The 26,043-nt window shown below is 50.7% G+C and overlaps 1 protein-coding gene across 9 annotated transcripts in view; it reads right to left on the bottom strand.

Moving 5' to 3' along the window:
• Nucleotides 1–585: 585 nt before the first annotated feature.
• The window catches only part of CIITA (class II major histocompatibility complex transactivator), a 62,496-nt gene continuing 37,038 nt past the window's right edge, over nucleotides 586–26,043 (bottom strand). For 5 of the 9 annotated variants that reach the window (XM_023557373.2, XM_023557372.2, XM_023557379.2 and 2 more), the window contains exons 6-20: nucleotides 24,128–24,172; nucleotides 22,733–22,885; nucleotides 22,181–22,324; nucleotides 21,060–21,224; nucleotides 19,877–19,945; nucleotides 15,880–17,524; nucleotides 14,627–14,785; nucleotides 13,448–13,519; nucleotides 9,363–9,443; nucleotides 8,724–8,816; nucleotides 6,260–6,346; nucleotides 3,200–3,283; nucleotides 2,948–3,031; nucleotides 2,110–2,207; nucleotides 591–1,581 (exon numbers count right to left, since the gene is read on the bottom strand). In XM_023557373.2, the coding sequence (XP_023413141.2) occupies nucleotides 2,132–2,207; nucleotides 2,948–3,031; nucleotides 3,200–3,283; nucleotides 6,260–6,346; nucleotides 8,724–8,816; nucleotides 9,363–9,443; nucleotides 13,448–13,519; nucleotides 14,627–14,785; nucleotides 15,880–17,524; nucleotides 19,877–19,945; nucleotides 21,060–21,224; nucleotides 22,181–22,324; nucleotides 22,733–22,885; nucleotides 24,128–24,172 (2,957 nt within the window). In that variant the 3' untranslated portion in view covers nucleotides 591–1,581; nucleotides 2,110–2,131. Of the gene's footprint in view, nucleotides 1,582–2,109; nucleotides 2,208–2,947; nucleotides 3,032–3,199; nucleotides 3,284–6,259; nucleotides 6,347–8,723; nucleotides 8,817–9,362; nucleotides 9,444–13,447; nucleotides 13,520–14,626; nucleotides 14,786–15,879; nucleotides 17,525–19,876; nucleotides 19,946–21,059; nucleotides 21,225–22,180; nucleotides 22,325–22,732; nucleotides 22,886–23,080; nucleotides 23,222–24,127; nucleotides 24,173–26,043 lie in introns of those variants that run through there. The other 4 variants (XM_023557380.2, XM_010597312.3, XM_023557375.2 and 1 more) reach the window with 4 other exon arrangements.

The following is a 26,043-nucleotide window of genomic DNA, read 5'->3' as shown; positions in this document are numbered from 1 at the left end:
CTGATCAAGCTGTAGGGCTTCACACCGGGATCGGATAGACAGCTCCCATTGTCACCCAGAGAGCCACGCTCTCCCGAGTCGGGCTTCCGACAGCAGGCCGTGCCTGAGTGAGGACAGCAGCTGAGCAGGCAGCTCTGGGTGGAGAGCGGAGCTACCAAGTCCTTTCCAGGCCCACTGCAGCCAAGGCAGCAGTCCAACTTGGCTCAGAACCGGCTCCCAGGATAGAGTGGTATGTCAAGGCAGAGGAAAACATTCCCTTTGTGAACGGCTTGCGGCACTTGAACCTCTCTGATCCCCAAATAATAAATTTTCCACCAAATCTTGGAAAGGAAGCCACAAAGAAAATACTTTCAGAAAACATAGGACTTAAGCCAAGGTGTACTCTGGGGTGCACGTGTGTGCTTGTGGATAGGTGTGTGCTGGGAGGAGGGGGTGGCCCCTGGCAAACTGGCCAATAGAGTATGATCCAAGTGATGCTGGGTGACTGGAGGCTACGTTATAAAAAGGATACACCCTTCCCCTCATCTTGTCTCCCTTCCCTTCTCTGTCTCTCTCCCTCTCCCTCCTTTCCCCTTTCCCTTCTCCCCACACCTTCAACTCAACCACAATGCCATGAGGAAGCCTAAGCTACCACGCATGGAGAGACCACATGGAGAGGACCCCAGGTGGCAGCTCCTTAGGGGAACTAAGGCCCCAGCCAACAGCCAGCACTGAGTGCCAGACATGATGCCAGGGACCAAGCCTTCGGGTGACCCCAGCTCTAGCCTTCCAGCTGCCCCAGCTGCCTCTAGGGGGGACAGAGATGAGCTATCCCCACCAAGCCCTGCCCAGATTTCAGATGTGTGAGAAGTGGTTTTAAGCCACTGTATTCTGTGGTGGTTTTTTATACATTAGACAACTGGAATGGTGGGCCCCAAAATGCTGATCATGGAATAAACTCAAACATGGACCTGCCTGTGGGATTAAATGAAACTTTTATAATGTAGTGAAAAAAGACGGGATACAAAGGCAAAAAGGCAGATATGGTACCAGTCTCCTCCTCGCCCCCATTAGTGTATCATTAGCTGTTTCCTGCCAAGGCCAAGTGCGGCTGGCCAGGCCTGGCTTTGGCCTCTGGCAAACAAAGTGCAAAACTGAGTCCCACCGACAGAAACCAGCTGCCGTGGATCCCGGCGCATCATGTCAGGGCTCAGGGAACTGGCAGGCTAGGCTGCCCTCTGCTGCTTCCAGAGCTCCAGGCACACCCTGTCAGGGTGTCTGCTTGGAGAGATGCTTCCTCCCCAGCGGGCACCGGCCTGGGGAGGCAAGAGTTTGTTGCCTTGGGCCCTCTCTCTGGCCTGGCCGCACAGCTGCTGAGCAGGCAGCCTCAGTGGTAAGCCTGGCATCAGTCTAGGCCCAAAAGGAGCCTGGAGCCGGCTAGGGCCTGTCAGCAGAGCAGGACATGGCTCACTCAGCAGTGGGGCTGGGGTCAGCCCTGAGCCTGGACGCCAGGACACCAAGGCGTGTGGGAGATGCCGGAGGAGAGCTGTGTCCACAGCCAATCAGTCCAAGGTGCAGAGTGGTCAGTGACCTCGGAACATGCTGTGGGAAGTCAAGAGAGGGAGGTGAGCCAGGAAGCAGGGAGCATGTTGTTCAAGGTCAGGGTGGAGAAAACAGTGGGCATGCAGGGCGGGGCCATCCGGCATGTCGGGGGAGGACTGGGGGGAGCATGGCAAGGGTGGGCAGTCATTGCACAGGGAGAGGCAGGAAACTTAGAGAGCATGTTGCTATGAGGATGAACCCGGGGACATCAGGGCCAGCCAGCACAGGCTCAGAAGGCAGCAAGAATGCCTCGGAAGTCCCCGAAGGAAGAGTTTCCCAATACTAAGAGCTGTGGGACATGGACGGCCTGATTCATCCTGTCCTCCCTCCAGTCTCCAAGCCTGACCACAGGGAGGATTCCCAGGACCCAAGTCCTCAAAGTCGTTATGCCATTCCTCCAAGCCCAGCATGAAGACGGGGGAGGTCCCTGATGGTATCACCCAGCACCCACCTGATGCCCTGCCTTCCCAGAGACACTGACCTGAGGTGGGGGGCAGCCTTTCTCCCTCCTGGGCCCAACCCAGTTACCTTGTCCGAGGCTCAGCTGAGGTCACCGAAGGCTGATCCGTGAGTCCAGCTGCTGCAGGTGCTCCTGGACACCAAATGGGATGGTGGGTGTCCACATCCTGCAAGGGCAGATGGGGGATGCGAGGCAGAGGCCAGGGTGCAACCTGCCCCAAGTCCCTCCTCCCACCCAGCCTAGGACCCCGGGAACGTTCCACCTATCAGGAAGCAGACTGGGGCGGGGTTGTGGGAAAAGTGGAAACCTCAGCCTGGAAACCCCTTTCTCTAGATCTGTTTCCACTGCTGGTTTGCTGTGTGGCCTCAACAGAGTTAGTTAACATATCTGTGTCTTATTCTTCCATCTGTAAAATGGGTCTTATATGACCCTCCTTATTATCTTAGAAGATGCAAGTTATTATGAAGATGAACATGCTTTGAAAGAGTGTATAGTACCATTAGACCATGAGACTTCATGGAGGCTTAATAGTAATAATAGTAAAAATAACAACAACAATAAACTAGTTTGAACTATACAAAACTGCCAATTTTGTAGGTCAAAATGATTGGATACAGGCAATTTCATATGGTTCAACCTAATATAGCATTTACTGAACATTTTCATGTGCCAGACACTGTTAGGTGTCCTGACTAATTTAAACGTCACAAAACTGCTTGGGGGTAGATGTTATATTCACCCCCATTTTACAGATGAAGATCCAGGGGTCAGTGAGGTGAAGTATCTGCATGCCCAGGGTCACACGTAGGTGAGGGGTGGAGCAGGATTAGAACTCAGGGGCAGCACAATGACCTGAACGCCTGGAGAGAGGGTAGCTCTCCATGTGCCAGAGCTGCCAAGACTTACGCCAACGTCTCCACATGAGGGCACTTCTTCAGGCTGGCAGTGAGCTGCTGGGCCCCAGCAGCCGTGAACTTGTTGTACTGGACACTGGAGAGAGAAATCCATCCTGGGCCTGGGCTGGCCCTGGAGACCATCCAGCCCCAGACCAAGGCCAACATGCCCAGGCATGACAACTTGACCCCAGCCCAGTGGGGAACCCCTGGCCTCCCCAAACCCTGGGCCCCTGCCACCCACTGCCCAGGCTGCCATACTCACTCCAGCACCCGGAGGGACACCATGTCAGGAAGCACGTGGGCCAGGCTCTTGGCTCCCACATCGCAGATGCAGTTATTGTACAGGCTGCCGGAAACAGAGATTAGCAGAGGGACTAGGGATCCACGCCCAACCGGGATTACTGCCCCCATTTTACAGAAGGGGCAGCCAAGGCTTCACCATGGTCATGCAGTGAGTCCAGGGAAGTAGCAGGACTGAGAGGAACGGCTGAGAGTATGGAAGCTCTTGGGAGGACAACTTCCCAGGTTCACATCCCTGTTCTGCTACTTCCTGCCTATGTCACCTTGGGCAAGTCACTTAACTCCTCTGTGTCTCAGTTTGCTCATCCATAAAATGGGGATAATAGAGTAATTGTGGGAAGGAGCCTTGGTGGTGCAACAGCTGAGTGCTTAGCTGCTAATCAAAATGTTGGCAGTTAGAACATACCCAGTGGCTCCTTGGGAGAAAGACCTGGTGATCTGCTTCCATAAAGATTCCCCATTGCTGTCCAGCCAATTCCAACTCATAGCGACCCTATAGGACAGAGCAGAACTGCCCTGTAAGGTTTCCAAAGCTATAATCTTTACTGGATCACTCCACCGTATCTTTCTACTGGGGAGCAGCTGCTGGATTTGAGTCGCTGTCCTTTTGGTCAGCAGTCAAGTGCTTAACCACTGTGCCACCAGGGCCTAGGAAACCCTATGGGATAGTTCTACTGGGTCACGTAAGGTGGCTATAAGTCAGAATTGGCTCGACAACACCTAACAACAACCATAGAGTAAATTGTGGGTTGGAGTAAACAAGTTCATGCTGGTAAAGCACCTGGAACAGGGCCCAGCACGTGGAATGAGTTAAACGTGCTTAGATAATGACCACCACACAGGGCTATTTGTGAGACTCTGCCCTAAGACGTGACCAGCATTTGCGGTAGGGAAGTAAGGATCTTGAGTCACTGGGCCAGCTCGGGCTTCTGCAATGTACACACAGCCATCATTAGCAGCATCAAAAATAGCATGAGGGCGTTGTTGGTGCCGAGCAGGCTGAATGCTCACGACCAGCATTCTGTTAACAGGCCAGGTGCTGGGCCTGCCACCACTGTTCTGATCTGGTGTGTGACAGCCTCAGGGCCACTGGGCTCCATGGCCTGCCAGGGTGCTTGTAAAAGTAGCAGGTCTGCACTGCAGCAAAGTGGATCCAGGATAAACCCGGGCAGGAACCAGGCAGGGGATTCGCTGTCTCTTCCTGGGGTGGGTCTTAGAATGCAGGAGGCTCTACCTCCACCTCACAGGGAGAGTAATCTTAGCCTATTCCGCTGATGCCCAGAAGCACATTATTCACACTTTAGTATCAGCAGGACCAGGATGTGTCTTGTAACCAGTGGAGTGTCATAGTTTAATTAGCAGCTTTTTGTTCTCTTGATGGCATGCAAAATAAAGGTGTCTTACAACGGATGATGGCGTCTTAGGTTGCATGAAATGTTTTCGTAAGTGTAAATTGCCCCACCTGCTTCTCCACGCACGCTAAAAAAACAACCTCCAAAAGCTCCCCCTGCCCTACGAGGATCCCCTGCATGATTTGGCCTCTACTGGCCTCTCCCACCTCCCCTCCTGTCTTCTGTCCCTCACTCACTACATGCCAGCCACCACAGCCCTTCTGGCCCTCAAAGAACCAAACTCTTTTCTACCTCAGGGTCTTTGCACCTGCTGTTCCCTCTCCCTAGAATGCTTTTCCTGGAGAGCTTCCCACAGCCAGCTCCTCTTCACTTTCTGGGTCTCACAAAAGAATCGCCTCCTCAGAGGTGCCCAAGCTCCCTAGTGAATGTGATACTTCCCACCGTACTCCCCTGGGCCCTCTTTGGTTTCCTTCCCAGCATGAATCACTACAGTAAAATCTTCTACTTATGCATATGTTTACTTGCTTATATACGAGAAACTCGAAAGCAGGAACCACCTCTGTCTTACTCATAGCTGTATCGTAGTTCCCAGCATAGATTCCGGGCCGTGGTGAGTGTTAAATATTGGATGTCCTGCACAACTCTCAGGATGCCAATCACATAAATTACGAGCTGTGCAGTACACAACCTGTACAGCTGCATGTCCTGGCCCTGGTTGGAAGGATAAATGATGGGTGACTCAATAACTAGATGGACTAGATGCCTTCTCCCTGAGACTCCAGCTATCCTAGGCCATTGGTGAGGGTTGGAGGGAGGGGAGGAATGTTTCCCCCAGTTTGGGGAGGGAGGAGAGCTGGCAAGCTGAGTTGAACAACTTGGGCTCTGGACCAAGCTTGGCCCCTCATTAGCCATGAGGCATTGGGCAAGTCCTGAGTCTTGGTACCACCAGGGGCTGAGCTAGAAGTAAAATACCCAAAAGCAAGAGGTGCTACCCCAGGGCCCACCAGAAGGTGGCAGTGTAAGGACTTACTCAAGCGTGAGTGACTAGAGTCAGCTTTTCAGAAGCCAGCTATGGACTCCAGAAAAAATTTGAAAAAAAATTATTATTATTATTATTTTTAAAGAAACCAAAAAAAACCCATTGTCATCAAGTCCATTCCAACTCAAAGCGACCTTATTGGAAGGAGTAGAACTGCCCCATTGGGTTTCCAAGGAGCAGCTGGGGGATTTGAACTGCCCACCTTTGAGTTAGCAGCCGAACATCTAACCCACTGTTCCACCAGGGCTCCCCTGGGGGAAGAGGGCTGATATTTATTGTACACCAGGGCTAGGGCTAGGCCAAGCGTTTTACACGGGAGCCTGATTTAACTCTCTGAGGAGGGTATTGGGATGGTTTCCATTTTCCAGATGAGAAAACAGAGGCATGGAAAGAGGAAGCAACTTGCCCAGGACTTGTCAAATGCTGTTTTCCCCAAGGTCATGTTCAGAACATTGTGTTGTGCAACCCCAGGTGAGTGGTATTCACAATGGATTCTTGGTAGATGGCTCCCTGTAAGGAATGGAGCAATGCCGTGGTACCACCTGTAGTGTTGCTTCTAGGCTCCCAGTGTCGGACTTTGCACCCCTAGCCCACCAGCTCAGCACCTGACCCCATGACCAGACCCACTCACCTCAGCCTGAGGAGGGATGCAGCCAGTGAGGGCAGGGCTTCAGCAAGCTTGCAGGCACCCACGTCAGTGATGTTGTTCTGGGAAAGGCTGCCAGGACACAGCAGGAAAGGGGTCAGGACCCAACTTGGATCCTCTCCGCCTCAGGCATCCATCCAACCTGGGCTTGAATGAGGCCTGCTGTGGGCACTCCTTTCCACACAGGGTGACCCATTGCACCAAGTACTACATTACAATCGGCCTCAGTGAGAGCCATGGGTAAGGAAACAGGAATGGTGCCGTGGACTAACTCCTGCGGCAGAGTGGGATGCCAGGGCAAGGGTGCAGAGAGGGGACTGGCTCTCCCCTCTCCACCCTTTTTATGATTTCATAGCACTCCCTCTCTTCCCTGTGGACCACTTTCCACACTGTAATTAAACAAGTGCTTGTGGTGTTTTAGAAGGCCTCTCTCCCTGCTCAGACTGTGGGCTCCATGAGGAGAGGAGTCGGTCTGTTTTGTTCATTGCTGTACCCCGTGCCTATAGCAGTGCCAAACACATAGTAGGTGCTCAATAAATACTTTGTTGTTGTTAGGTGCTATCAAGTCAGCTCAGACTCATAGCAATTTATGTATGTTGTTGTTGTTGTTAGGTTCCATGGAGTTGATTTTTACCCATAGCAACCCCGTGTGACAGAGTAGAACTGCCCCCATAGGGTTTTCTAGGCTGTAAATCTTTACGGAAGTAGATAGCCAGGTCTTTCTCCCATGCAGCTGCCAACCTTTTTGTTAGCAGCCAACTGCTTAGCCATTGCACCACCAGGGCTCCTTAAACCTTATGTGTACAGGATGAAATGTTGCCTAATCCTGGGGGAAAAGAGAGAGAGAAAGGAAGGAAGGAGGAGGGAGAAAGGGAGGAAGGTAAGGAGGAAGGAAGGAAGGAAAGAAGGAGTGAGGGAGGGAAGTCCAGTTTGTTCACAGTGTTACCTGGAACAGTATAAAACACTAGAGATGTCTCAGTGTCCTACAATCAAGGAAATTGCTCAGTGAATTCTGGTGAATTCTGGGGCCTCCTTACCACGGTTATGAAAGGAAATGTGGTCAGATTTTGATGGTACTCTCTAGGTTCAATAAAATATCCTGTTGATCCTCCTTTATCTTATTCATCTTCAACTTGCCAAAGCCCAGGACATTTAAAAAAAATTCAAATGTACTGCTTTGACAAGAGTGTTTTACTTCCACATCCCAATCTACCTCTCCTGTTTCACCCACACATGTAATTTTCTGCCAGTAAACATTGTTTAACTTTATTACCGTATACTTTATAATTACAGATTCATTCGTTTGCTTGTTGATTGTCTCTCCTCACTAAAATTTAAGATCTCTGAAGTCAGGGGCTTTGTTTTGTTCAAAGCTGGGTCTCCAGGGCCTAGAACGGTGCCTGTTGTTTATTAAATGATTGAACATGAGTCACTGGATGACTAAATCATTGAATCATTAAACAAATGAAGTGACTGAATGAGTAACCACTCACTGGTTGGATGAATGAATGAGCAAAATGATTAAATGAGTGAATATGGCTGAATTAAGTAAGAACTACATTTCAAGGCCCTGTGTGCTCAACCAGCTAAAATTAAATCTAACCCTAAGTGCAGACCATCATATAGCTTTTGCTGCTGGCACCTGAGAACTACTTGCAATTAACAAACTAGGGGCTTAGACAAGATAAGGGGCTACATTTCAAGGCCCTGTGTGCTTGACCAGCTATAAATTACTGATAACCTTCCTGAGTTGTTTTTCAAGGCCTTGCCAGGTGCAGAGCGTGCGCAGTAAAGGTCAACGTGGCCTATGAATGATCTTCCACATGAGACAAACACGAGCAGGGACCCCTCGCTGGGGCTCGGACCAAGACCCAGAGGCATCACGCATATATAGCATCCCAGAATAATTTCTGTTCAACTTCCCAGCAGCCTTTGTGACAGACTCCATCTTGGTTCCAGCAACCTCTGCGAGGAAGTCCATCTTGAATTCTAACTACATGCGTGTTTGATTTTCATAATCCCTCCCCTTCTCCTAGAAATCTCCACCCATCTAATGAATAAAGATAATACCTTTTTCCCATCTAAAAACTTTTATAAGCCCTAGGGAATCCTTTGTCCAGTGAGAGACTGGAGGCTAGCGTAGGTGAAACCCCTCTCCCTCTCTCCCTTGCGAGGCTTTTACTTCCTTTCTGTCCCTAATAAACCTTTGTTCACGTAGAACCACTGAGCCTCTCCTGGTCACTCTTAGTCAGAAGAAAGTAAGAACCTAAGCGGAGCTTAGTCCCGAGCTGGGAAGCCCTGCCCTGTAACAAATAGATGAGTGACTAAATGAGTGAATGATTGATTGAGTGGATGAATGACTGAATAGATAAGTGAATGAAAAAATAAAAAAAGCCAGCTGGGCTTTGGGGTTCAGATGCAGCAGGAAGGGCAGGCCTGGTCCACTTACTTGAGCGTTTCCAGAGCCTTGAGCTGAGGGAAGGTGGTGGAGAGCTGTGCCACACCTTTGTCCCCAATCTTGTTCTCACTCAGTGAGTCCAGGCTGCAGATGGAATCAGATGGGGGCCATCAGCCAGTGTCCAGGAGGTCACCTGACCCCTCCTCCCCTGACACCGGACCCCTCTGTCCCTCCAGCCCCGTTTACACTGTAGGCTAACAGCTGGCTCCAGGGCACCAGTCAGAGAGCTGGGGGACGAGGTTCTGCTCCTGGTGGGGTTGACCCCCTGATTTGTCCTTAGGAGCCCTGTGAATTTGGGCAACTTCCTGGACCCCTTTGAGCCTCAATTTCCTCACTTGTAAAGGGGGGCACGCCCCCTACCCCACCTCCCTGATGGGGTTGCTGGGAGCAGCAAGGGAGGCCACAGAGGGCAAGGGTCCAAATGTTTTTATTACTGGTGGTTCCCATCTACTGTCCCTTCCCTGCAGTGGGGTCATGGGGTGACTCGTGCCACACTGGGGAAGCAGCAGAGGAAAGAGAAAGGGACAGAGAGAAGGGCTTTCTCTCTGCATGTGCCTTGGGAGCAGGGTTGGGGATGTCAAAGCCCAAGGTCAGGGCAAGGAGGAACACCAGTCCAGGGTCTATACTCACTCCAGGTGCTGGAGGGAAGAAAAGGCTGTGAGGATCATCACCAGTTTGGGGAAAGCCTGAGGGCCTGAGACAGGGCCCAGCCTAGGAAACAAAGAGCAGGGGTGAAACCCTGAAACAGTCATGGCCCCTCAATTCTGCCCCAGCGTGGATGGAGACCAGGACACAAAAGCCAGGCCTGGTCCGAGGTTCCTCCCCTTACCTATCTTCCCAGCCCTTATCCCCCACCACCTCCATCTGGTGGGGCCACTGTCCCTTCCCTTCAGGGCAGGTTTCACAAAGCCCCTCAAGCAGCCAGCTGAGCTCCCAGCTGGAGGCTCCCCGGTTTTCATATCTGAGAGGGGACCCAATTCTCTCTCCTCCCAGCACACGTAAGCATTTGAATCCTGGCTCTGCCTTGGACTTCCTCTGGGGCTGAGGGCAAATCCCTTCACCTGAGTCTCTGCCTCCTCGAATATTTAGCCCAAACTTATGAGGTTGTTGGAAGCGTTAAGAAATTCATTCATCAAATAGGTATTGCTTCCCTATTAGGTGCCAGGCCCTGTGGAGACAGCTGTGAGCAAAACGGACAAAAATGCCCTCATGGAGCTGACATTCCAGTGGGGAAGACAGGTCATCAGAGAAATGGTAAACTAGCTGGTGTGTCAGACAGCAAGAGGGCAACGTGGAGAAAAGAGAGGGAGTACAGTCTGCACTTTCCGAACAGGCCTCACCAAGATGACGTTAGAGTAAAGACCCAAAGGAGGTGAGGGCATGGGCTGTGTACATGTCTGGGGAAAAAACGTTCCAGGCAAAGCCACAGCCAGCACAAAGGCCCTGCAGCAGGATCAAGCCTGGTGAGGGTGCAAAGCAGCAAGGAGGCCCCTGTGGCTGGGGTGGGGTGGGCCTCATGGAGTACAATGGATAAGGCTGAGGAGGTAAATGGGGGCTATTGCAGGAGGAGTCCTGCATACAAGGGGATCCACTGCAAGGCCTCTGAGCAGCTGAGTGGCCCAATCTGCTGGGTGGGATGAGGCCTATGAGGTGCCCTGCACAGTGACTGCCAGAGGAGACACCAAAATAGCATTTCCTTCCTTCCTTCCTCGGAATCTTTGCAGGGCTTCCTGCCCACAAGTGGCTGGTTTCCTGCTTCTAGGCTGTTCCACTCACAGCTGCTGTTCCCCAGAGCATAGTTCCGGCCCTGAACTAGGGGCTTTTTATGCTGAAAATAATTCATAGCCAGGAGGGGCCTTCGGTGATGGTTTTCACACATTTCCTCTTTCAGCAATATTTTTACCTCTGCACAAATAAGGCACCTTATCTCTGTTCAAAACAAGAGACGCCTGGCCTTTTCTGAGGCTTCTGGGGGACGGGGCAGCAGTGATCAGCTCCCCTGGTGGCCTTGGACCAATCACTTAACCTCACTGGGCCTCAGCTTTTCCATTCGTAACATGGGTAAGATAATGACTGTCTCCCAGAGCAGCTCTTGAGATTAATGTGATTATACATAAATATTTGTATATGAATACATATACACATATATACATAAAAAACCAAAACCACCCCTGTTGCTGTTGCATTGATTTGGACTCACAGCAACCCTACAGGACACAGTAGAACTGCCCCAGATGGTTTCCAAGGAGCGGCTGGTGGATTCGAACTGCTGACCTTTTTGGTTAGCAGCCGAGCTCTTAACCACTGTGCCACCAGGGTTCTATACATATATATATATCAAACAAAACACACTGCCATTGCCTTATAGGGTTTCCAAGGCTATAAATCTTTATGGAAGCAGACTGCCACATCTTTCTCCCCTGGAGTGGTTGGTGGATTTCGAACTGCCAACATTTTGGTTAGCAGCCAAGCACTTGGACTGCACCACTAGGGCTCTCTCTCTCTCTCTCTATATGCACGTATATATATGTGTGTGTGTATGTGTGTGTGTGTGTGTGTATATATATATATACACACACACAGGGTGGAACTGCCCCATATGGTTTCCAAGGAGTGCCTGGTGGATTTGAACTGCCAACCTTTAGTTAACAGCCATAGCTCTTAACCACTATGCCACCAGGGTTCCTACATATATATGTGCATATATGTATGTACATATACAAAAAAAACCCAAACTCGTTGCTGTTAAGTCGACTCCAACTCATAGTGACCCTATAGTTCAGAGCAGAACTGTCCCATAAGGTTTCCAGGGAGCAGCTGGTAGATTTAACTGCCAACCTTTTGGTCAGCAGCCATAGCTCTTAACCACTATGCACACATACACATACATACACACATACGGCGAAACCTGTAAGAGCTGGAACTCAATGAGACTGCCTTGTTTTTCCGGATCTCAAAAGATTTCCACCTTTGACAGAGTGTAGTCTTACCACTTTTCTATTGCTTGTTTTAGTGGAAAATAAAATTTGAGTTGTCCTTCTCTGACAGGTTTCTACTTTACACAGGTTCCAGCTTTAGCATGTATGTATATTTGTATACATGTATGTATTTGTGTTTTAAATGTATGTATACGTATATATACACACATACATCTAAAATGTGTGTGTGTGTGTGTGTGTGTGTGTAAATGCACTCATCATTAGAAAACTTTATACCTCAACACTAATTTAGGACCAAACATTAATTTAGCATTTTCCTTTGTTGGGGCTCAGTTGATCTGACTTCTCTGACTTTGGACAAATGACTCAAAGTCTCCAGTCCTCAGTGTCTGCATCTGTACAATGGAGAGATAACAATGCCCCCAGAAAGGATCATGAGAGACAATAGAGGTGAAAGTGCTTTGCAAGTGGAAAGGCTTTGTTCGGACAGACAGACCTAAGTATAATGATAATTAGTGCTGCTCCCTCACAGACCCTGTGCCCATGGACTACCCCTTGGCAGTGGCCTAGGTGCAGCTGGGCTACCAAGTGCTCACTGAATCTCCATTTCTGTCACCCTGGCAGCACTGCCAAGGATGGCAACACCCAGCCCTGGTTGCACTAGGGTGGCTAACCATCCTGGTTTGCCTGGGACTGAGGGGCTTTCTGGGCTGTGAGACTTTCAGTGCTAAAATCAGGACAGTCCTGGACAAGCCAAAATGGTTGGTTACCCTAGCCGTACATCAAAATTTCAAATGGGTTCTCCAAACTGGGGGAGATTCCTTGGTCTGGGCCCCTGGGTAGAGAGTGAGATCTGAGAGTTTGCATGTTCAAAGCATCAATAAATCTGATGTGCAACCAGGGTTGAGAACCAAGGCCTGGGGTGGGCCAGACATCTGGGGTTTAGAAGGTGGTATTGACCAGGGCTGTTATGCTCCTCTGGGGAGTTCAACCCTTGGCCTTTCTTGACCACTCCAGCCCCTGTTTGTTCCTCCTGTCTCTCAGCTCTCAGTGGTTTGTTTCCCTTTTTGCTTTGGCTACCAGAAAACTCAGTGCTAAATTCTTGGTTGCACTGTTACAATCAGGTAGGACCTTAGCTCAGATAAAGTATGTCTGGAAATGAGCAAGCTCAGGCAGAGTGGGTATTGTGCAGTCTGTGAGCAGACCAGGGAAAAGGACTCAAATGGTGGTCACGGCTACATCCTCCTAAGGGAGGTCGTGGGCAGGAGCCACACTGGGCCCTCTCCTACCCCTGGAAGATGACAATTCCTGGAAAATCTTTTCCCCTCTTCCCCTGATGGCCTCCCCACCTGGCTCACTCAGACTTGTTTGCCAAAGTTCAATGCAGATACCACCTCCTCCAGGAAGCTCCCCTAGCCTCCCTCAAGTCTGAGCTCTACAACCCTCATGCATCCTGCCACTCATCACAGTAGCTGGTAACTGTCTATTTACGCTAGACTGTAAGCTCCTTGAGGACAGGGGCCTTGGTCATTCTGGAGCTTCGCACAGAGTACGTGCTCAATAAGTACCCGCAATGAGTGAATGAATAAGCAAATGTGCATGTTAACCAGCAAATAAGCCAGGTAGTGTCCACCCAAAAAACTCCACCAGTAGTTCGGACCAGCCATCCCCAGCTGCTGGAAGCTGGCTAGAGGGTACGAATGATTCTAAGGACCCATCTCCCTTCTGGCAGCTCAAGCTGAGTTAGCACTGAAGAAAAACCACCCCTTTGCTTACGCAAACTCCAGCTTCTTTAGGTCCCGGACAGCAGGAAGTTCCCCAGCAGCATCTTCTGTGGGACTCCTTGTCCTAGAGAGAAGAGGAGATGTTAGGGGGAGCAGGCTCTTTACCTGTGCTGAGCCTCTACCTATCTCTCCATGATACCTGCCCCTGGGGCCAGAATTACCCGAAAGGAGTACTGTCCTAGGGGCTGTTGCTGCCCTGTTGAAAAGAAATATCTCAGGACAAAGACATTATTCAGGGATGACTATGTGTTTTGTGGAAAAGAGTCTCAGAGCAGGCACCAGCACCTATCCCAGAGGGCACATAGTAGGTGCTCAAATGTGTGGTGAAGTAATGAGCGAGACAGCCTGTTCTGTGCTCAAGTTTCTTCTGCGCCCTGGACCTTATCTCTACCATCTGTAAAATGGGGCAGAACTGGTCCTTGCTTCCTCAAAGGCTGGCTAGAGGTGCGGCTTCTGTCACTAGATGCAGAAGGCAGCCTTATTAACTCCTAGCAGGGCACAGCTTCAGTTTTGGTTGAATTGTGTCTCCCAAAAAGATATGTTTAAGCCCTAACCTCTGGTGTCCATGAACGTGACCTTGTTTGGAAATAGGGTCTCTGAAGATGTTATCAGTTAACATAAGGTCACACTAGAGTAGGGTAGGCTTCAAACCCAGTGACTGGTGTGTCCTCATAAGAAGAGAGAACACACAGATATGCATACAGGAAAGAAGGCCATGTGAAGACAGAGGCAGACATGGGCCAAGGAACACCAGGGACTGCCAGGAACCACCAGAAGCTAGGAAGAGGCAAGGAAGGATCTCCCTCTAGAGCCTTCTGAGGGAACGTGGCCCTGCCGACTCCTTGAATTCAGCCTGCTGACCTCCAGAACTGAGAGACAAAAATTTCTGTTGTTTTAAGCCACCCACTTTGTGGTGTTTGTTATGGCAGTCCTAAGAAACTAAGACAGTTTCTCCTTGGCTGTAGGACAAAGCTTTAAGTCCTGGGGTCTCTGCTTGGGTGGCCCACTGCAGTGAGAGGTTCTGAGTCACCGTTGCCCAGGGGGAGGGCACAGGGTGTCACCAACGGGAGGAGGCGCTGAAAGTGCTGAGGACAAACTTGACTTTTGGTCCTGCACTCCTTCAACCTGCAAGGCCGGGAGGAGCAATACCCCTCATCCATCTCCCCCTCACCTCTGGATCCGCACGAGGTTGCCCAGGTCTTCCACGTCCTTCAGGGACATAGCCTTGAAAGGCTCGATGGTGAACTTCTCCTCTGCTGCCTGGAGTAGCTTGGCCTCCCCACGCTGCTGCAGGGACTCCCACAGCCCCACCGTGTCACTCAGGCCAGCCCTGTGGAGGGAGGGTCTCAGACCCAGGCACCACGACTGGGCAAAACCACTTCATGAAGGGACCTCCCTACCTAGTCAAATGCTTTCCTTCCTCAGCCCAACCCCTACCTTCTCCAGAAAGCCTTCTATGATCACTCTAGCCCTTACTGATTCCTCCTTTTGCTCAACTCTTGCAGTAGCTGTTTCCCTTTTTACTTTGACCATCAGGAAGCTCAGAGCTAAATTCTTGTTGGAACCACGACAATTGTGTAGAACCTTACAGCTTGAGTAAAGTATGTCTGGGAGGAAGACAGGAGGGATTCTTTGGAGTTTAGGGTTTAGTGATTATGCAGATTACTGAAGGACTTAAAAGAGCCAAATTCAGGAATTAAGTAACTTCATCCTGAGTGTGGTAGAGTGACCTGAAGGGTTGTAAGCAGAGGAGGGATCTGATCAGATCTGAGTCCAGGGAAGACTGCTCTGGTGGCTGACTGGAAAGTGAAGTGAAGGAGAGAATGGAGGCAGGGAGGCCAAACGGAGGCTGTGACTTTAATGCAAGCATGAGAAATGGTGGCTTGCTCACAGGACAGAGAGAAGAAAATGCATTTGAATCCAGATCAGTCTTAGAGTCTAGACATGGCCTAGTGCCTGGCATGTAAACAAAAAAACCCATTGTCATCAACATGATTCTAACTCATGGCGACTCCTGTGTTACAAAGTAGAACTGCTCGGTAGGGTTTTCTTGGCTGCAGTCTCTATGGAAGCAGATCACCAGGCCTCTCTTCTTTGGAGCTGCTGGGTGAGTTTCAGCCTCCACCTTTAGGTTAGTAGTCAAGCGCAAACCATTTGTGCCACCTGAGGCATTCCTGGCACATAGCAGGACTTCCAAGATTGGTTGAGTAAATCATGCTGCCTCTTCTGGCTGTTTGGCCTTGGGCAAACTACTGACCCTTTCTGAGCCTCAGCTTCCACCTTTTAAAAACGGGAGAAATCAGTTCTGCCCCTCCTCCTGCTCCTGCTACATATACTAAGCGAAACCCCGTAGAGCAAACACTACGTACAGCATCAAGACCACAGTAAGTGCTTGACCCAAAGGAGCCCCTCTCCTGCCCCCACCTGAAACGGGAGACACAGCTGAGTCCCACGAGGCTCTGCAGTCCAGGGGGGTCAATGCCAGTACTGCGGAGGTCCAGGGAGAAGTCATGGCCAGCCGCCTCCAAGGCCCTGCCCAGCATGTGGGTGTCAGAGGGTGTGAGCCGGGTGCCCAGGAAGGAGAGGTGGGCTGGGAGCCCACACACCACGTGCTGCCAGAGCCCAGCATCCCTTGCCTCGTGGACGCAGTGCAGCAGCTCCAGCAGCCGCCCGGCCGGCAATGTCCCAGGCTGTAGCCGCTTCAGGTACCTCATGAGCACCTTCTGCTTCCTGTCTACCTGCGTGGCTGCTGCCGGCCCAGCCAGGGCTCCCAGGCAGTGGGAGTACGGCTGGAAGATCAGCCCAGCCAGGAAGCATGGCACGCCCTCCAGCCAGTTGTCATAAGGCCGTTTCTTGCGTGGGGTCAATGCCAAATACTGTGGCAGCTCCTTGTCCTTGATTTCGCTGCTCAGCGCCAGCCACACGGCTCCCAGGAAGCACTGCAGCAGGAAGCTGGAGAAGGCCAGCTCGGCCCCCGGAGCCCCCGGGCAGGCTTGAACCAGGCCTTTCACCATGGCCCAGGCCTTGACCTCTGCCGACGGGAGCTGGGCCTCCTCCAGGGTGCTGCGGTGCCCTCGGCCCAGCTCCCAGGCTAGCTTGGCCAGCTTCATCAGGGCCCCTGGGGGTCCATCCCGGGCAGCCGGGCTTAGCAGACTAACAAAGACCTCTGTGAGCGTGGAGGGCAGCTGGGCCCTCTCGTCCAGCCCCACCAGGGCCTCACAGAGCCGGCACACTGCCTGGCACAGTGTGGGGCTGTGGCTGTGGCTGAAGAGGAACGACTGGCCACGGATGAGCTTCAGGGCCCTTTCTTGGTGCTCAGCTGAACGTTCAAAGTAGCCCATCACGTAGGCCTCAGCCTGTTCAGCGGAGAAGCCGGCCATCTCAAACAGGCTGTCGGCCTTGGCCAGGCTCTGGGCAAGGCGGCCCCGGGGCCGGGCGGTGAGCAGCAGCGTGCAGCCCCGGAGCAGCTTGCGCTGGAAGAGGCCGGCCAGCAGCCCCCGAAGGGAGCGGGGTTCTGTGGGCGGGGGGCCACATGCACTGTGCAGGAAGCTGTCTTGGGCTTCAAGTTCCTCAAAGGCATCCAGGATGAGCAGCACACGGTCGGGCCACCTCAAAATGTGACGGAAGACCTCCTCGTCCGTAGGTGATGGCTGTGGGCCCAGGGAGAAGAGCAGATCCTGCAGGCGGTAGGTGTCCCCCGGATGGTCCAAACAGGGGCAGGGCAGGTAGAAGACGAAGTCGTACTGTGGCAGTTGGCCACGGGCCCAGGCCCGGCTCACAGCCCGGGCCCAGCAGCTCTTACCCTGCCCTGCCTTCCCCAGCACGGCAATCACCTGTGTCTCACGCCGCCGTCGGTGGTCACCAGCAGCCAATAGCACCTCCGCCAGACCCTCGCGGGCCCGCTGCCGCTCTGACCAGTCCTGGGTGGCCAGCTCCCTCTCTTGGCCCTTGTTGCTGCTCCTCTCTAGCCGCGCCCGCACCAGCTCCACCTCCACCAGGATGCCATCCAGGCCTGCGGGCTCAGACAGGTACCGGTCCCGCAGCAAGTGGCAGAAGCGCTCCACCGCCTCTGCAATGGCCAGGGGGTAGGGGGGTGCTGAGTGATGGGATGCCCACCATGAGGGCAACCCTGCCACTGTTACTTCTTCATCCATTCCCCATGCAGTCTTCCTCTACTGCCTTCTTCCTTGACTGCCTCATTCAGTCATCTACACAATTGCTCATGCATTCATTCATTCCCACAGCCATTCATTCACCCATCTTCTTCCTCATTTAAGGAGCCCTGGTGGTACAATGGTTAAGTGCTCAGCTATTAACCAAAAAGTCAGTAGTTCAAACCTACCAGCTGCTCCATGGGAGAAAGATGTGGCAGTCTGCTTCCGTAAATATTACAGCCTTGGGAACTCTGTGGGCCAGTTCTACTCTGTCCTACAGGGTCACTATGAGTTGGAGTTTGACTTGATGGCAATGGGTTTTGTTCTTCTTCATTTATCTATGCGCTTCTTTTACTCCTTTACTTATTCCTTTATTTATTCAGTAACATAGCAGTAGTGTAATCTTGAGCAAGCTATGTACCCCACTATGCCTCAGTTTCTTCATCTGTAAAATGGGGATAGTAATAGTGCCTTCTTCATAGGGTCATTAGTAACTTCAATGATTCAATACATCTAAAGTGCTTGAGGCATCCCTGGGTGATACAAATGGTTAAGCACTCGGTGTGAACTAAAAGGTTGGAGATTTGAGTCAACCCAGAGACATCTCAGAAAAAAGGTCTGGCAATTTATGTCCAAAAAGTTAGCCACTGAAAACCCTGCAAAGCACAGTTTTATTCTAACACACATGGGCCACCATGTGTCAGAATCAACTCAATAGCAACTGCTTTTTTTTTTTTTTAAGTGCTCAGAGTAGTACCAGAGCCCCTAAGCGGCACAAATGTTTAAGCATCCAACTATTAGCCAAAAGGATGGTGGTTCAAACCACTCAGAGGAGTCTCAGAAGAGAGGCCCGGTGATTTGCTTCCAAAAGTTCACAGCCTTGAAAACTCTATGGAACACAGCTGTACTCTGCACATATGGGGTTACCGTGAGCTGGCGTCAACTTGACAGTGACTAACGATAATAACAAGAGTAGTACCTTGCACAGAGTAAGCACTTAGTAATTCAGCCTTTCTCTTATATACTCTTTTATTTCTACCCTTCTCCCGTACCCATCAACTTCATTCACCTACTCACTCAGTCGCCCACTCTTCCCTCATTCAGTCTCTCAGCCTCACAAACTACATGTCAACACCTAGATGGGCTTGATTACTTCCATGAGTGATGGACTATGTGAGATATATTTACAACGACAAAAAAAAAAAAAAAAGAGTAGCTGCTAAGGCTGCTATGTAAAACCAAAAACCTCATGGAATTTGGTTTCTTGTTTTGGAGGTTTAGAGTTATGGTTTCATGGGGGATTCCAGTTAATTGGCCTAACAGAATGTTTAGTGCCTCTGTCCTACCTCCTACTTCAATGTGTAGTGCCTGGGGTCTTAAAAGCTTGCAAGCGGTCATTCAAGACACAACAATTGGTCTCATTTGCCTCTGTTGTTACAGAGATAGAAGGAGAATCAAGAATAGAAGGAGGATGTGGAATATGTGGCTAATTGCTTCCATGAACAACTGTCTCCTTTGCCATGAGACCAGAAGACCTGGGTGATACCCAGCTACCATCATTGAACATTTTGGTCAAAGGCTCTATAGAAGAATCCTGATCAAAAGGGGGAAAATGTAGAACAGAATTTCAAATTCTCATGGACTCCAGGCTTCCTGAAACCATGAAGTTTGAGTGAACTCCTGAAACTATTGCCCTGAGATCATCTTTAAACCTTAAGTCAAAAATATCCCAGAAGTCTTCTTAAAACCAAGTAATAGTTTAGCTGAACTAGTAAAAAAAAATGTCTGCCTTGAGCATTATGCTCTTTTAAGAACTATCTGTATGGGATCAAACTGACAACAGCAACTGGAAAGATTAGATAGAAACTGTAGGGGGCAGTGAATTTATGTTAATGGGAGGAACAACTCAGAAAAGGAGGGTGAGAATAGTTATACAACTCAAAGTTAATGTCACTAAGTAGTATGTGTAGAAACTGCTGAATTGATGTATGTTTTGTTGTGTATATTCTCACCCACAACAACAAAATAAAATTATATTAAAATTTTTGAAAAATAAATAGAAATAAGAACAATTAAAAAAGTGAGTGATGGAATAAATGCTTAAGTGGTGGAGTAAACAAATGAGTTAGTGAATGAATGGATGAGTGAGCCAACAAATAAGGGACTGAGTAAATGTCGAGTTAATGAAGGGGTGAAGCACAGCCAGACTTGGGCTTCTGCCTCCAGGCTCCCACCCAGTGGAGCAGAGGGATCACGTCACCACTCACCGGACCGTTTTGGAATCTTGCCGGAGACCTCAAGATCTGCTGGGCATTGGGTGGGGAACAGTTTGTCCTCTGGATATAAAGAAGCTGGTGTCAAAGTCGGAGTGAGGGTGCCCCTGGAGACACCCTCCCTCTGGGGCACCCCCAGGGACTCCCTCCTTCTGTGGCGTTCAGACTTCCGAGCTTCGGTAAATCAGCCAGCCCAGGGCAGAACCCACACGAACTGAGCCTCCCCACAACAGAGGTTGTAAGATGGTGGCCCAAGGCAGGATCTGGCTCAAAGACATCTTTCTTGGCCAACAGTACTTTTTTTTTTAAAGTTATAGTTTTATATCTATGTACATATATATATATGTACACACCTACATATACATGTATCTATGTGTGTGTGTATATATATACAGTACAATTTTCCATTTTAACCATTAAGTATGCATTTCAGTGGCATTAATTACATTCACCATGCCATGTGATCATCAGCACCATCCATTTCCAAATGCTTTTCATCTCCCCAAACAGAAGCTCTGTATCCCTTCAGCAATAACTCCCTTTCTCCCCTCCCCCAGTCCCTGGTAACCACTAACAAACTCTGCTCTCTATGCGTTACCCTATTCTAGATATTTCCCATAAGTGCAATCATACAGTATTTGGCCTTCTGTGTCTGGCTTCTTTCACTCGGCATGATGTTTTCAAGGTTCATCCATGTCACAGCATGTATCAGGACTTCATTTCTCTTTGTGGCTGAGTAATACTCCATTATACGTCTAGACCACATTTTGTTTTTCCATTCATCTATTGATTGGCACTTCAGTTGTTTCCACTTTTTGGCCAGCTGTACTTTTAAGGATTTCACTAATGTTTAAAAAATTGCAATATCTGTTGAAAAATTCTGATATCCAGATTCTCCTGACAAATTGGATCTGGCCAAGCTGGGCCCACCTTCTGGCAGGGCATCAAACAGCTGAGGCTGGTGACCCTACTTGGGCCGGGCACGGATTCTCCAAGTCTTCTCCTGGTCCCCCTCCATGTCCTCCACTCTCTAGAGACTCCCCCTGCCTGGTTTTACCCATGAACATGGCCTGACTGTCCCTGCAGGCAGCTCTGTTTGTGGGCCTTGTCTGAGGCAATTCCTCCCCTCAGAGCCTCAGTTCTGCTTCTAGTAATTCTCACGGGCTGAAGTTCCTACCTGTCCTGTTTGTGCGGGAGGTCAGGGCTGGTTCGGGCATGCCAGGCAGGTCGGCGGCAGATGGGGCAAAGGGGCTGGTGGAGCCAGGCCGATCGGGGGACTTCGGGAGGCTGTGGACAGCTGGGTTGCTGGAAGGGGGCGCTTGGCTGGCCTGGGGCAACTCGCCTATGTTGGGAGGGAGAAGAGTATAAGAACAACCAGGTGTCCGTCTAGGAACCCACTTGGGTCACACCCACCCCAAAGCAGGCCACGCAGTTTGGAAAGCCTGGGTAAAGGTGAGGGGAGCTTCCAAAGGAAGACATTTCAGCATGCAGCCAAGGAAACAGCTCTGGAGTTACATCTAGCTCCCAGAGCCTCAGTTTCCACATCTGAGAAATGGACATAATAGCAGTGCCTAGCTCATAGGGGAGCTTAGGGCTGCTGTTACTGCAGCATCCTTCCTGCTGTGTGGTCAGCACTCATTTTCTTCAAAGTCAGGAACTGCTCTCTTGCCTCTGGGACCCCAATGCATTATACAGAAACTAGCACGCCACCTTCAAAACATGCTCCTGGAGTTGAGTGGATACACACCTGACCTCATCCCCTCCCATCCCTGAGAGCCCAAACTAGCCTTTCCCCATACAATTCACAACCCCTTGGTGTGGCAGGTCAGCAGGGACCACTTAATCTCATTTTACAGACCAGGGAACAGGTCAGTTCAGAGAAAGCTGTGCAAAGATGCACACCAGACTATTCACACCAGCTGCTAAAGGCATGAGGTGGACACTCAGTTAACTCGTATGCATCTCTTAGTGCTTGGCTTGTTAATGAGCATTGTTAATTTCCTAACTTAAAAATACAATAAGATTTAAAAGAGAGACAGAGAGAAAAATAAAGAAAAACTAAAGGTCACAGGGGAAAGTGACTCATGGAAGGCCACAGAGCTACTCGGTGGGCCACTCACCCACACCATCGGGGGGAACTCTCTTCCTCTGCTTTGATTTTTGGGAAACGGGGAAAAGAGAGGGGTGTGCTGAGGGGGGTGGGGTATGACAAGGCCCTAGGATATGACTGCCAAATGCGGGGGTGGGGGGAGGACGGAGATAGCGAGTGATGCAGGGAGACGGGCCTCGCACACTCACCGTGGTAGATGAGTATGCTGGAGACCCCAGCCCCAGCCCCTGAGATCTGACAGAGCCCCTGGGGCAGAGTCGGGATGGTGGGGATGATCTGGATGGGTCCAGCAGGGAGATTCAGGCAGCTGAACAAGGGCCTGGAAGGGGGCACTGCAAGAGACAAAGGCTGTGAGCTGGGGGCTTCCGTAGCACCTATGTTTATAATTGCGTTTTGTGATGATCATTCATGTTCGGCTCCCCGTGGGGCTCTAACTTCCCCCATAGCAGCTGCTGTGTCTGTCTTGCCCGTGGTGGGGTGCCTAACACCTAGCAGAGTATCTGGTACAGAGTAGGTTACTCAATTAATAGTTGACCGATGAACAGGGCTGGTGGGTAGCCCCTAAGTGGTGGGGGTTCCCTGCTATGTCTCTGGCATGGGCTGAGCTGATGTGGGCCCTGAATATGACACCTGCTGGGACAGAGGTGGGCTTGCTGATGGAGGCAGGATGGTCCTGTCTCAGCTCCAGCTCCTCAGTGACCTCTGGCAGGAAGCCCACCTCTTGAAGCCCCGTAACATACCAGGCATCTGGACAGTCTCTTCCAGCCAGGTCGGGTCGGGTGCTGGCTCCTGGTTGAGCATAAGAGGCAACCGCAGGCAGGACAAGGCCGAGGAGTCGCTCCCCAGCCCCACCAGGAAGCTGCCAATCACTGTGGGTCTAGAGGTGGACTCAGCTGTGGAGGAAGGAGCCGAGTTGGAGGCTGGGTAAGATCCTAGGAGCTGTGTGGCTAACCCCTGGTGGTGGAGGGAAACTTCTGTCTCCTCAGCTGAAGCTGCTTTGATCAGCAGCTGCTCTGTGCCAGGCAGCCACCAGCCTTCTTCTGCAATGGGGCCTGAGGACTCACCTGGGGTCCCTCATCAGGACTCACCTGTCTCCCTCATCAGATTGGAGACCTTACAGAGTAGGGCTCCTGTCTCCCTCATCAGATAAGCAGGATGGGTAGGTCCTGGAAGCCCCAGGTGGAGAGCTGGAGCTGGGCCAGAGCCTGAGAGTGGACTGTGGGCTCCAGGTCCTACTACCTTCCCCAGCCAGTCACTGACCCCTCCAAGCAGCCAGGCTCTGCCGAAAGAAGGGCAGGGGACACATTGTGTCCCCATTAGACTTGGGCAGGGGCTTATCTCCCCCATCTGATGGGGAGATATAAGAGGGTAAGGCACATTCCATCTAAGAGGGCAACTGGAGCACATGGCACCCATCTCCCCCACCTGACTGGGGACCTTGGAGAGTAGGGCTCCTGTCTTCCCCTTCAGATTGGGAGCTTCCTGAGCACAAGGACCCCTTCTCCATCATCCTGGAGTCTTCATGGGCAGGGACCCTGTCTCCCCCATCAGTTGGGAACTTCCAGAAGGCAAGGACTAGGCCTCCTCCATCAGACTCTGAGCCTCTCACTCCTCAGTCTGCTCCATACATGGGGTAGTCTCTCCACCTTTACAATAACAACTGGGTGGGAGGAGAGGAGGGGGAAGAAGCATCTGGTGTGGGGAAATGGTCAGCTTCAGGGAAGAGGCTTGCTCTGGACAGCTTGGGGAAGAGGCTTGCTCAGGCATGGGGATCTGAGGAAGGTAGGAGGGGCTGGTGGCCAGCTGACCCCAGGTGGCTGCAGCCTCTGAAAGGAGAAGTATGCCATGGGATGGGAGGGGGGAGGGCCGAGAGGTGTCTCAGCTGACTCCAAATTAGGAAGAAGGGTTTTAGGAGAGAGGCTAGACCTCCCAGCAGCCCTCAAGCTGCAGAGCACTCACTATGGAATCCTGAAGATCTGGGTTCAAATCCCAGCTCCACCTCTCACTTGCTGTGTGATCTTGAGTAAATGAATTTATCTCTCTGAGCCTTGGCTTTCAAATGCTAGTTTGTAATTGTCTGAGAAGGCCCCATGTTTTCTGGCTCAGAATCTCCCTGGGCTGCCCTCCCTGCTCACCTATCTTCCTGTGCTTCGGGTCCACAGGCAGCTCCTCTGGGAAAGCTGCAGAGAGAACACACTGGTCAGCACCCCAGGGAGGGGTGGTCCAAGGATCCAGGTGGCCCACACACTGCAGCAGGCTGCATGGACTTCACTAAAAGGGCTGGGATGTGGCCTTGGGGGTCTTATTTCCTCCCCTTCTTCTGACCATCTCCAGCCCCTGCTTGTCTGCTTGAGCCCAAACCCACCTCGAAGTACCCAGCACAGTAAGGACCCAAAAGAGGCAGAGCCACAAAGGGGACAAAACACAGTTAGAGTTTAAAAAAAAAAAAAAATCTGCTTTTGAATCCCTTCCTAGCTATGTGACTTTGCAACCTAGCATCTCTGAGAGTCATCTGCGATGTTCCCTCAGCTGTGAAATGGACATGGTGATTCCTACTTCACAGGAACACATTGGGAATCAGCAAGTGAGTATCAACACTTAGCATATCAACAGGAAACATCTCTGTGTCCCTCAGCAAGGGGCTGGTTATGGGAATAATGGTTCATTCACTCAATGAAATACCAAATCCCACACAGGCCTCAAAAAGAGCAAATATGCTGAGTAACAACGGGAAAGTGTATGGTGTCTGCAATTTACTTTGAAATGTACCAAAAATAAAGTGGGTGGGTGGGTGAGTAGGTGGGTAGGTGGGTGGGCAGGTGGGTGGATGGACGGATGGACGGACGGATGGACGGACGGGTGGGTGAGTGGACAGGTGGACGGGTGGATGGATAGATGGATAGAAGGTTGGACAAATGGACAGATAAGTGATAAAGCAAGTGGAACTAAACATTAGTTGCAGTGGTGGGTGTACAGGCGTTCATAGTGCAATTCTTCCACCTTTTCTGTATGTTGGAAGATTTTCATAATGAAAGGTTGGGGAAGATATCAAATAAAAAAAAAAAGAGAGAGAGGAAGTCTCTGGATCCTATATTCCCCACCAGTGATAGGGGAATGACTTCCCAAGCATGTTACACGAAGAGAGCAAAGCGCCAGAAGAGTGTAAGAGTAAAATGTGGCCATTCGTGAGGGGGCCAAAAAGAGCTGGCTTGTAGATGAACGGGCTATTTCTGACAAGGCACAGAGGAAATTGGTAACAGTGTTTGTCTCCAGAGAGGGAAGATGTGGGAAAGAGATTTTTTTTTTCACTGAATATTGTTTGTACCTTTTGATTTTTTTATACTGTGCACCTATACTACCAGTTTAGAAATAAGTAAAATAAACAAATAAATAACTACAGGGCTTACAGAAGGCCGGCACATAGTAAGCATTTGATTAACTGCTATCCCCATTTTACAGATGCTTTCATTCAACAAATATTGATTGAGGCGCTACTACTTGCCAGGCACTATGCTGGGAGCTGGGGATACAGTGATGAGTAAGAAAGATAAGGTCTCTGTTCTCACAGCAGGGGAACTGAGTAAAAAGTAAGAAATAAGTCCAGATTGAGACAAGTGCTGAGGTCTAGGACAGGCACAAACAATGTGAGAATGAGGGAGGTAAGGTATGTGGAAAGGGTGGACAGGGAAGGCCTCCAGGAATAGGTGACATTTTAGTGAAGACCTAAAAGATGAGAAAGAGCCAGCCATGGGAAGATCTGGAGGAAGGACATTCCAGGCAAAGTAAACAGCAAGTGCAAAGGCCCTGAGGCTGGAAAAGGGATATAGACTGCAGGAATGGAAAGAAGCCAGTGTGGCTGGAGTGTGATGAGCAGGCAGGGGCATAACACCTGGTGAGTTTGGAGAGGTGGGCAGGGCCAGGTCCTGCAGGCCCTTGTGGGATGTGGTTTTCAGGGCAGTGAAATGACCTGATTTGCATTTTGAAAGCTCATGTTGGTTGCCAGGAGAGGACAGACTAAGAAGGTAAGGGAGACTGCATAGGAGGCTCAGAA

Source organism: Loxodonta africana, chromosome 12 (assembly GCF_030014295.1).
Source record: "Loxodonta africana isolate mLoxAfr1 chromosome 12, mLoxAfr1.hap2, whole genome shotgun sequence".
Lineage (NCBI taxonomy): Eukaryota > Metazoa > Chordata > Mammalia > Proboscidea > Elephantidae > Loxodonta > Loxodonta africana.
This window is presented reverse-complemented; position numbering and strand designations above follow the sequence as displayed.